Here is a 12,278-nt window from a genome sequence, read left to right on the forward strand (position 1 = left end):
ATCCTGTGCTTCAGCTTTTACAAACTGAAGAGAATGTTGTTTTTCTTGTATCAGACTCATATTCTGTTCTCTCTTGCTTGTGTGATATTAATATGGACTTGTAGATTTTGCAGTTAGGGTTTTCCTTTTAAATGCCTTATTTAGCGCCATATCACAAAATTTTCTCAGATTAGAAGGGGAATATTCTGTGGATGAACGAAGGTTAGTTAAAATATTCAGAAGAATGCACTGGCCATAAAAGCTATAATTTGTTGCTAAAAGAAGATAGGGGAAGGACCTTTCTTTCCTTTACATTTTAAAATATGGATAATATGTGATTTTTATGTACTTACGTTAAAATGAATCCCAACTCAAGACTCTTATAGTTTGTGATTATTTTTACCAGTTAAATGGAATCCTAAATAAGTACTATGGAAACCAACTCACTCACGGAAACTCTTCCCAAGAGAAGATGTGAATGTGAAGGTCTGCCTGATCCTTATTGCATAAATAGGGTATAGCTTTACCGAACATACGAGTATTGGCAAACGGTGGTTAGCAGAGAACCTGAGGGAAAAGCAAAGGATGCTGAAGAAGTATCAGGGGAACGATTTTCCTGTTCCACAGTGAATCAATGGTAGAGTCACGAGGAGAACCCAGGGGCCTGGAATCCCTTTCTGGGATCCTTGGTATTACGTCGGCTCCCTGTGTGCTAGAGGGGAGGCGTTGGCGCCATCTTTTCAGAAGCCTGCATTTTTTTCTCTTTTAACGTTTTTGAGAAGATTGAGAAATGGGAAAATCCTTCTTACAATAAAGAAATTTGTTTCAAAATGAACTTCTGGAAAATCCCTGGTGGTGTTTTATGGGTATGAGCCGAGATCTGTGACCACTGGCTGAACTGTAAGGAGGAAGCCAATGTCTTCTCCTAGAAAGAAGGTACAGTGTGTGTGAGGAGCAGAGGGAGATGTTCGGGAACGAGTGGGACTTCTACAAGTCTGACGTATTCTATATAGGAATACCAAGGAGGACTGTGGAGAGGGTCTCATTAATAATAATAATAATAATATAATAATAATAATAATGAGAGTGAAGGTTGCCAACTGAAGTTCCAAGGTTAGCCTCTCATCCCTACATTCTGGGAGAAAATTCTGCTCATGGTTCTTGCTTTGCTCTTTGCAGCAGTTGGGGGGTTAGGGAAGAGAATTAGTAAAGGATCCAGAAGCTGTGGAAGTTTGGGCTCTGGCTCCCTCCTGGCAGTGGTGCAAGCTGGCTCTCACAGTCCTGCTCTGGGCCACTGGCCCTCTCCTTGCTCTTCTGTCTTCCTGTGTGGGGCCAGTGTGTTTTATGTTTTATCTTCAAAGGGAAATTGAGACTATAGGGGAGGGGAGAGAATAAATATATTTTACACTTAGACATCTTCTTGACTAGGTTGCAAAAGCAAGATCTTAGTTTAAGAGAATGTGATGGAAGGATCTTGAGAGATGTCTTCAGTAGATTGTTCTTTTTTCAGTGTGGTGGGGCAGTGGTGGGGGACAGTCCACAACAAGCCCAAAACAACATTGATTTGGATGCAGTTATGGCATTGCTTTGCCCAACTGGTTTTACCCACAGCACAGCAGAATCACACTTGTTAACCTATAGAATCATGCTACTTTCTATGTAGGACTCAAGAATGTCAATAGAGTAAAGATGATAAAAACAGTGGAATTTTATACCATTGTTTTCTTATTATCTCTAGACCTTGTTTAGTTTCTCTTGACCTTGAAAGATTCTCTGCTTTTACTTTCACTTATTACTGATATCAGCAAGTTTCTAGGCCTCTAATGGGAGTTGGATTGAATCTTCCAGATCTTTGTTTGATTGTGACATGGAAAATGATCTTGTGTATTGTGTTATATTGTATTTCTAGAACTCTATGGCTTTGACGTGCTCATAGATTCTACTCTGAAGCCATGGTTGTTGGAAGTGAATCTCTCCCCTTCTTTGGCTTGGTAAGTAGTCTGTTCCATTTACTAGAAAAGAAGAAATCTCTAGTGAATAGCACTTGAACACTTTTCCCCCAATCATTTGTCTAGGATATTTCTTTCCCTAATTACTAGATAGAGGTGTCTAGAATTTCTAAATTTGGAAGAGTTGTGGTAAGTTGTCAAAGTCCATATGGCAACCGTGGATCCCTATCTTACTAGTCAGTTTGTGCTCTGTTTACTGTGCTATTGGGCTTTTAAGGGATGCTTCTTGCATTAAGTTTTATCTCCAGTTCTCTCATTCTTTTTCTCTCTTTTAACTTTGTAGGAACTCTGCTAGGGCTAAAGAAATGCATGTGGTATTATATTTCCTTTATTATGAAAGGTTTATACAGACTCAAATCCACATATACTATAAAGATATAGAGCTAGGCCTAGGGTAATGTAGCTAACAGCTGGTCCTTTTACTCTGTTCGTGTCCTGATATCTACCCAAGATTAAAGTCTAAAAACTTCAAACACTTAAAAGCAAATTTTAACCTATCTATTATTCAGAAGAAGGAAGGAAGCAAATTTTTCAATACCAGAGAAGATTTTACTTATAGCCACAGCTACAGCCAGAGTTTCTATTAGCTATATGCTTCTCTAAACAGCTAGAGAACCCTGGAGATTTATTCCAGAGACCACCCAGGTGCTACATTTTTAAGGATGTGCAATGCTGGCAAAATGCCAAGTAATCAAATAAAGACAGATGGACTACTTTGTGGGGTAGGAGTTTGGCTTCATCCCAATAGTAAGGTGGGGAGCTAGATGCTTCAAATGTTGTGCTACACTTTTGTGCGGTCGGCTTCTATCAGAGTGCCCAGCAAGGTTAGAGATCCCCAGAATGAAGTGTTGGGTCCAGCAGCCAGAGTAATCTGGTTCGTGGAGAAACACTTCAGCACCGCAGCCAACATGGCAGTCACTGCCACGGGGAGGCCTCCAGCTCGCAGTCTGTGTTGTTTCTGTTTCCATGTGGATTCCTGCTGCATCATCTGGTGATATTTTGGTATAACTTGTATTTTTTCACCCTCATTTGCAAGCCTGTAAGCATAAGAAGGTTGATTTAGAACAGAAAACGCAGCCTTAAAAAAAGTACTGAGATAGCCAAAGTTTCTTCTTTTGCATGCAAACATGATCTGATTATTGCATCAGTAAATAATAATTTGAATGATGCACACACTAGTAAAAGAGCATATTAAGTCTGAACTTCTAAAATCCACAATGAAAATGAATCAGTATTCTTGACTTATGCAAAATTTGAATTGCATAAGACCTTCTGGAATAAAAAGATTGCATGTCAGGGAATCAATGCCTTGGTGCTGGGCCTGCCTTACAGAAGATGAGTTTAACACTGAACTTTTATTTCTAGTATTTTTGCCAGATTTCTTTTTTTTTCTTCCCCCATGGATTTGATGTGCTTTATATGTTGCTGCTGACTGACATTTGGAAGTTTTACTATATTGGGGCCTGTTAGGGTCAGCTATCATGTTAACCTATAAAATTACCGATTGCTCTTTTCTTCCTCTGTTCTGTTAGTGATGCACCTCTGGACCTAAAGATTAAAGCCAGTATGATTTCAGATATGTTCACCGTTGTAGGTGAGTAGTGGTGTTCTCTGAAAATGCACATAAAAGTTACCCAGAGCATCCATTTTGTCAGGCTCTATAGGTGTTGCCAATTGGCAGTTCCTAAGCCATGCTGGATGTTTTGTACTAAAAAATTATATTTTCAGGGAAGTGTTTATGTGTTTCTACTGCCCCTGGCTCCATCCTGTCCTGAGGTTGAACCGCAACTAGGGCTGAGACCTAATTCCTGGGCATAGGAATTATGAGCTGAGGAAGAGAATTAAGCAAAAATCTGGAGAAAGTGTATTTTTCTCTGAGCCGGGACAGTGAAACCCACTGAAGAAGCTTTGTTACAAAGGAGGCTGGCTCAATTTTTGCTAGACGGTCTGTACTGGTGTCAGCATGCTCTTCTGTAGAAGTTATAACTGAAGTCGTTGTAACTGAAGCAGTTCAAGGAAGAGAACCCTTTTTGAGTAGATAAGCCAAAACTTTGAAATGGAGATGGGCAGTCAGGTAGGTATGTTGTGGGTTTGTTGTTTTTTTAAGTACTCTAAAAACTCATAATAAAATACATTTGAAATGAACCCGTGCTTGGTGTGCCAGCTGTAAAACTTAGGTACTCTAATTCTCCTTGGGTGGGAATTTGCTTCCTTCTAGGATATAAGTGAAATTAACCCAAAGCCATAAAAAGGCCACATAACTTTTTGTTGTTGTTGTCAACTTTTTAAAGTTGAATTTATTGGGGTGACATTGGTGAATAAAATTACATAGGTGCAATTCTAGAATACGTCCTCTGTATGTTGTGTTGTGTGTTCACCACCCCAAGTCAAGTCTCCTTCCATCACCATTTATCCCCCTACAAAGCTCATTTTGAAAGTTGCCAGTAGAATGCCTTCAGCAGTTCCAGAAGTGGATCCTGCAACGGGACAGGACTCCTCACTTGCTGCTGGATTCTCCCGGTAAAAACAACATTATTTTCCAGACACCACCCAGGAAGCCACTTTAATAATAATTTGTTTGTATTAACAACTGTGCGTTTTTCAATGGCGGTTTGCACCTTTGCGCTGAAGTTCATCAAAACTGTGCATCTCGACTTCCAGCCAAGATGGAGGCGTAGACAGACACACTGCATCTCCCTCCACGACTAAGAAGGACTACAACTACCTCAGAACTAGAGACAACCAGAAGTTCCAGAAAATTGAGCTGCATGGAAGTCCAACAAACAAAGATATAAAGAAGAAATACTCATCCAGACAGGCAACAGAGAATGATGTACTGATTCTGAAAATCCCCAAGTGAGACTGGGAGAATGAAAAGGAGACTGAATACCTCCTAATCTTGAAAACATAATTTCCCTGGATGCCTTCGATCTTCCTAGGTTTACAGTGAGCACCTAGATGATATTTTATTTATTCATTTCATCTGTTTATTCATTGTGCACTAAACAAACTTGGAAAGTGTTTCATGAGGTCTCAAAAATAGTATTTGCCTATTCATTTCCATTTAGTAAATAGTAAATTTAAGGTGAAAAATTAAAAACAAAAAACAAAAACAAAAAACTGTGCATCTCTTTTCCCATCAGGGTCACATTTCAGCTCCCCAACCAGGAGGGCTGATTTAGCTGTGTGTTTTCCTTTCTTGTTCTCCCCAGTTATGGTGGTTTGAAGTTCAAGCAGAACGTGTGTATGAGAGAGTCATGTCTAATTTAATCCTCTTAAGGATGGATTGCTGTAGTATTTATGATGTTGAAACTGAGTTAGTACATCTAAAGAAAAGGTGCAGCTAAACCTGCTGATTTCTTAGAAAATGGCAGGTTTTAATATTTCCCATTCTCCATTCAGGATTTGTGTGCCAAGATCCTGCCCAGCGGGCATCAAACCGGCCAATCTATCCCCCCTTTGAGTCTTCCAGGCGAAACCCTTTTCAGAAACCTCAGGTAAGCAAAGTCGGCAGCAGGGAGCCCCCCGGAGGCGTATTGGAAAGTGGCAGCCCATGTGAGTGCGCGAGTGGGCCGAGGCTCCCTGGACATGAGGCCGCTCTGAGCAGGAGAGTTTGGGGATCCTTCTAGACAGAAGGCAGTTATATTCATCTGTAGCTACTAGCTTATGCTTTCAAACAAACTTTCTGTCTGCCTATTTTTTTTCTTTTCTTTTGGCTTCTTTTTCCCTTACCTGTCCTTTAAAACTTTTTTATTCTTTTAAAAATTGCCCTCTTTTTTTCTCAAACTGATATGCTCATAAATAAGGCACAGAGAGGGAGCCTACAAATTTCCATTCATTACAGTGTCACATTCAGAGATGCTCAATTGAAATAGTATCATCTCTACAAGTGGTTCCCTTCCAAAGGATCCTCAGTGGTGATGAGGCGTTAAGGTTAAATGAGATAAAATGCCAGTGGAAACCTGTGTGTGTCTGAAACATCGTTTGATCAAGCGTTGCTCCAGTCTTTGGGTTTTCGTTCCAGTTAAACCAATCAGCTAACCATCCTGTATACTCATTCTGTCCTCAGACCTGGCTCATTTCCACTAGTTTCTTTGTCTTCTTATCTGAAAAGGTCCAGGTTTTCCTCTCTTCCCATCCGGATGACCTCACCTGCTCAGAACTTTGGAAATTATTTCTTACTAAATCCATCCACTCTGTCATTACCTTTACTTTTCATTTCAGTATTATTTACTTGTTGTCTATTGCATTGTTTTGCATTCATTGATTTGTTGCTTTTAAATTGTTCAGTACTCCTCCGCTGGATTGTAAGCTCTGTGAAGGCAGAAACAGCTGCTTCTTCTCCCTCTCCCTTCCCCTTTCCCTTTTCCCCCATTTCAACTGTAGCCTTTCCTTAATCCCTTTCCTCCTCCCTTATCCTCCTACTCCTCTTTTTTTTTTTTTTTTTTTTTTAAGAGAGAGGGGAAAGGAGGGAGAAAGAGAGAAAAACATTAATTGGTTGCCTCTCCCACGCCCCCAACTGGGGACCTGGCCTGCAACCCAGGCATGTGCCCTGACCAGGAATCGAGCTGGCGACCCTTTGGGCTGCAGGCCGTCACTCAGTCCACTGAGCCACACCAGCCAGGGCCTCCCACTTCTTTTCTTCCTCTTCCTTTTGCTTGCTGGCCTTATGTAGAGAAATGCTATTTCTATTTGCCGTGTTCATATAATGCTATTTATTCAGATAACTTGTCATTAGAACAAGGTTTGCAGACTCAAATGCCTATAGCGGCAACAGGCAGTCAGTGGAAATGAGGAAATAGGGCCAGGTATAACAGCTAAGAGGGAAGGGACTGCAGGAAACAGGAGGGTGCGTGCCTCGCTCTTTACTAGTGTGCTCTAGTGGATGGATCGTTGCTATCTATGAGTGTGGGCCAAGTGTTGTCAGATTTTCCTACTGTCAAGAGGAATCAGAAATCTTATTCTGAAATAATGGCAACTAATTCAATTAAAAAAGTATACTTTGCAGACCAAACATAACATGTCTTTGCACTGGATTCAGACTATGGGCTGCCTACCTGTGACCTCCTGTGTAGATAGTGTTGTGATGTGGAACAGGGTGTGCTGTATTTTAAGGAGTATTATCTTGGATTAGAAGTAAAACCAGATAACAGGGTTGTACTTGATCAGTACATCATCACAGATCAGAGGGTTTTCTTTAATTTTTAATAAGAAAAAGTAGAGGATTAACGGAGGTATACCAGGAAAGCTGAATTTAGGCAGTTACATTCCTTTGCAAATTGTTTTCTGAAGTGTCTGTGGCAGGAGCCGCAGGATTGTACATAAAGGGTTGTGAATGTTCCGGCACAGCTTTAACAGAGTTTCTGCCGAGTTTCACTTTTGGGCAGCTGTATGTCAGTCTTGGATGAATTGATTCCTTTTCTTAGCTTATCTGTCAGCTTCTATGGGCGACACTTTGCAAATCATAGAGAATGTATCACCATTTTTTTTGCTTCCTGGTAGGTAATGGCATGACCTCATCCATAGTGGCCTGCAGGACATTTATTAAAGGCTAAAGAAACTGTAGGATCTTCAGTGGTATTGTGCCCTCCGTGGTGAAAAGGTGAAACTGGAATAGATATGCTGTAGGAGAAAGCAGTGTGAAAAATATTAAGTGTTCTCATTTTCCAAGCACACAGTATAGGTCTCTTGCTTTTATTTTTTGCATGGATATCATCGTTTTCTTGTTTTATATCATAGATTAGGAGTTGAAAATAGAGGCATATTAGGAGAAGATAAGGCTTTATTCCATTTTTCTGTCTTTTATAGCATCCAGTATCTGCACCATTTCAGTCATCAAACACTAAACAGGTAAGTTCTGCATCATAGAAAATTCATTCAGATTTTTATTTCCATTCCCTAAATGGAAAGCCTTTTAGCTTTACTCTTTCATTGTACATATTTTATGCACCTGCTTGTTGAACAGTTTAATAATGTAAAACCAGTACATGAAAGTGAATGCACGGAAATCTTTTTGGATCTAGACTCCAAGAGTACAGGTTGCAGGAATTCATGAATCCTCTTTTCCTGAGAGGGCTTATGCTGTGATGGAGGCAGTCGAATTTAAATGATGAACAATGTTGAGAGGCGTATCCATCACTTTATAACCAAACTTCCAGAAAGGAAACGTCATCATTCATGAGTAACCTTTCAATTGTTCAGATGTCTTATGAAACATTCTATTGTCAGTGGGTTAATATTGGAAATGTTTTCACTCTGGGTAGGGCTGTATTGGAGTTTCTCAACAGATGACACTTGTTATACGTAGTGGTTTGCAGTTTTATGACTCTTTGGAACTCTGTCATAATTAATGTCTCAGATCCTACCTTTAAAATCAAGACAGTATTTTATCTCCATCTTTTAAGGACCGACTCTTGCCCTCTTATTGTGCTTGTTAGCAGTATTTGAGAATAACTATCACTTTCTTCCATGAAGATTTTTTTCAAACATCTTTTTGAAGTGATAGGGTAGCAGTGAGGGTACTGCTCCTGTTACTTTGATGCTCTGATACGAGATGTAGGGGAGTTTCATGCATAAGTGTGCTACCTGCAGTTATTCTTTAGCAGTATGTTTATTTCGACATTTGTCCTCTCTGATGCACTTTCTGGTAAGCTCAGAAGCTTGAATTGTAACTCGTTTATTAATGCTTTGGATAAAGTGATTTAACATGGCTTATATGAATTCAAGAAATGGAAAAGAAACTTGCTGGTTGTCTAGTATTTAGTAACCGGTTAATGTGGTTCTGTCATATGAACTTTGGTATTTAGTTCGTGGGATTCAAAACTGTGATATTTAGTGTTTTATATTTAGCGAGTACCTAAGTTTGCTAGCTGCTCTCCATGGCAAACAAACAATATCCGCCCCTCTCTGCCAGCCCAAATCCAAGGCTGTTGGCTATTGAGTTCAGAGTTTACATTCTAAATATCTCTTAAACTAATCTACTTAAGGAGAACATTAAAAGTACTATGTCATATAGCCTTCTGAATTTGCCTACAAAGAAGTGTCTCTGACTGATAAGTAATTCTAATCTTAAGTGTCTCTGACAGGTAATTCTAATCTTGTTTTCCCTTTACCCATCTTAACTCTAGTACATCTGCTCCCTTGCTCGAAGGGCCATAGGTTGCAATAGCCTGTGGATGAGCAAGGCCTCTCCCTAGTAGTTCTGTCTTTGAGCACTGCTAAAGTGACCCAAAGCCTTTCTGGTTTTACTCAGCCAACTTTGAATTCTTTGACGCTTATTCTTTGCAGTGTTCTACTTTGTCACTGCCTTTCTGTTAATGAGGCACTCTCATCAACTCGATGGTAGTTTAGTTGGAACTGAGTAGAAAGGGGAAAAAAATTGTCTGCTCTGGCCATTTAGGCTCTACCAAGTTCTTTTTCTGTTGCTGTCAGATTGTGAAGTCACAGTTCTTCACCTGTTAGTTGTCAATTTCTTTTTAATCCATTATTTCTTTCTACATTTCTTCTTTCCTTTGAGCTCTATGGTTCAAATTTTTCACTCACCAGAAATTACTTTTCAGTATTCCAAGGCAGGCAGCATGGTTTTGTGGAAAGAACATGAACTTTAGAATCAGATAGACCTGGTTTCAAATTTGCTCTGTCAATAACTTAACAGTTAGACCTTGGAAAAGTTATATTAAGTCTCTGAGGCTCACTTTTCACATCTGTCAAATGGGAATAATAATATATACATGGAGTTATGGTGAGAAAGAAATGATAAAATACAGGTAAAATATTTGGGATAGCTCTGGAGACATAGTTCACCATCAGAAGATTTAGTCCCCTTCATACTTTTCAATCCTATTGAGTTTTCTTTCCCTTTCCTTTTTTTAGGTATATTTTATTGATTATGCTATTACAGTTGTCCCTTTTTTTTTTTTTCCCTTTGCTTGCCTTTGCCTGGTAACCCCCGCTTCCCTCCAGCAGTCCCCCCACCCTCCACCTTAGTTCATGTCCATGGGCCGTGCATATAAGTTCTTTGGCTTCTCTATTTCCTTTACTATTCTTAGCATCCCCCTGTCTATTTTGTATCTACCAATTATGCTTCATAATCCCTGTACCTTTTCCCCCATTCTCTCTCTTTCCCCTCCCTGCTGATAACCCTCCACATCGATGATTCTGTTCTTGTTCTAGTTGTTTGCTTAGTTTGTTTTTGTTTTTTACCTTTAGTTGTTGATACTTGTGAGTTTGTTGTCATTTTACTGTTCATAGTTTTGATCTTCTTCTTTTTCTTAAATAAGTTCCTTTAACATTTTGTATAATAAGGGCTTGGTGTTGATGAACTCCTTTAGCTTTACCTTGCCTGGGAAGCACTTGATCTGCCCTTCCAGTCTAGTGATAACCTTGCTGGATAGAGTAATCTTGGTTGTAGGTCCCTGCTTTTCATCACATTGAATACTTCTTGCCAGTCCCTTCTTGCCTGCAAAGTTTCTTTTGAGAAATCAGCTGGTAGTCTTATGGGAACTCCTTTGTAGGTAACTGCTTTTTTCTTGCTGCTTTAAAATTTTCTCTTTATCTTTAGCCTTTGGCATTTTAATTTTGATGTGTCTTGGTATGGTCCTCTTTGGGACCAACTTGTTTGGGACTCTCTGTGCTTCCTAGATTTGTATGTCTATTTCCTTCACTAAATTAGGAAGGTTTCTTTTCATTATTTTTTCAAATAAGTTTTCAATTTCTTGCTCTTCCTCTTCTCCTTCTGGCAAACCTATGATTTGGATCTTGATACTTTCGGAGATATCTCAGAGTCTTGTCAAACCCTTCTCATTTTTTGAATTCTTGTTTCTTCATTTTGTTCTGGTTGACTGTTTATTTCTTCATTATGTTCCAAATCGTTGATTTGAATCCCAGCTTCCTTCCCATCAGTATGGGTTCCCTTTATATTTTTCTTTATTTCACTTTGTATAACCCACACTTCTTCATTTATTTTGTGTCCATACTCAATCATTTCTCTGATATCTTTATCACCAGTGTTTTGAACTCTGCATCTGATAGGTTGGCTACATCCTCATTACTTGGTTCTCCTACTGGAACCTTAATCTGCTCCCTCTTTTGGGCCATACTTCTCTGTCTGCTCTGCTTGACAGCCACCTGTGTTTGCCTCTGTGTCTTAGGTAGAGCTGTGGTACCTGCTACATTGCAAGGGGCACAGCCTTAGATATTGGTCAGTGCGGGGAAACCCGTTTCACCACTTTGTGGCACTGTATATGGGGGAGCGACCAGAAGGGGAACAATGCTGCTTTCTTGTTGCTTGCTCCATTTTCAGTCACTTTACCCACTTCCCACATGTGACTGGCACCCCCCATAGCTGTTGCCCTGGTGATGGTTCCCAGAGTGGGTGGGCTTGCATATGTTCTAGGACCATGGGGGCCTCTAAATGAACTCTTCGAGAGACGGGCAGTTTCTTCTGCCACCCTAACACCCACTGGTTTTCACAGCTAGAAGCTATGAGGCTTTACTTTTACCACGCAGGAACCATGAGCTGTGCAGTCTAGCCTGGAGCTGGGTTTTCTCCCCAGGTATCCCTCCCAGCTTTTATCTGTCACACGTGAATGTGGGACCTCCAGCTGCAGCCGCTGCCTTGCCTCCGCCACCTCACCTCTGCCACACTGTGTCCTCTCCACCCCTGCTCGCCAACTCCACACCTCCTGCCTGTCTGGATGATTATTTCTTCTTAACTCCTTGGTTGTCAGACTTTCAGACAGTTCATTTTTCTGGCTGTTTTGTTTTTGTTGTTGTTGTTGTTTGTTTGTTTTTTGAGGTAAGTGTAATTCTTTATGGTTGTGTGAGGAGGCGAAGTATGTCTACCTACACCTCCATCTTGGCCGGAAGCGCTCAATCCTATTGATTTTTCTTTTACCTATTCGATAGCCGGTATCTGGTGTTTTTTGATATCCATTTATCTGTAGTCATGTTTTTCAACTTTGCTGTCATCCACAAATACAGATAAATTACTTTATTATTTATTTATTTACTTATCCATCCTTCTAGACAGTTCTGAAGATTCTAAATAATACTTAAGACCCATTTTGGAAATCACTTCCTAACTTGATTCACTGCTCTTTATATTATCCTACAGTTACATCTTTTAACTGTTTTCAGTTTTTGTTGGTGTATTTTACTTATTATATCATGGCATTAAACCCTGATTGGAAATATTTTGAATAAAAAATTTATGAAATTTTTACAACTGCTTCTGTGAAATCCAAAGACATTAAATATATTTGCTATATTTTGGTTTTCGTAATTTGGTCC

At 39.8% G+C, this 12,278-nt stretch overlaps 1 protein-coding gene across 11 annotated transcripts in view; it reads left to right on the forward strand.

The window, feature by feature from the left end:
• The window catches only part of TTLL5 (tubulin tyrosine ligase like 5), a 257,546-nt gene that overhangs the window by 56,213 nt on the left and 189,055 nt on the right, over positions 1-12,278 (forward strand). For 9 of the 11 annotated variants that reach the window (XR_016509864.1, XM_090271203.1, XM_090271204.1 and 6 more), the window contains 4 exons: positions 1,889-1,970; positions 3,521-3,582; positions 5,391-5,485; positions 7,797-7,838. Coding sequence is in view for 10 of the 11 variants with exons in the window: in XM_090271203.1 (XP_090127329.1) it covers positions 1,889-1,970; positions 3,521-3,582; positions 5,391-5,485; positions 7,797-7,838 (281 nt within the window). In the remaining variant the exon portion in view is untranslated. The remainder of the gene's footprint in view (positions 1-1,888; positions 1,971-3,520; positions 3,583-5,390; positions 5,486-7,796; positions 7,839-12,278) is intronic. The other 2 variants (XM_090271197.1, XM_090271198.1) reach the window with 1 other exon arrangement.

The sequence above is a fragment of the Furipterus horrens genome, unplaced genomic scaffold (assembly GCF_987537825.1).
Source record: "Furipterus horrens unplaced genomic scaffold, mFurHor1.1.pri manual_scaffold_3, whole genome shotgun sequence".
In the NCBI taxonomy this organism is placed as follows: Eukaryota; Metazoa; Chordata; class Mammalia; order Chiroptera; family Furipteridae; genus Furipterus; species Furipterus horrens.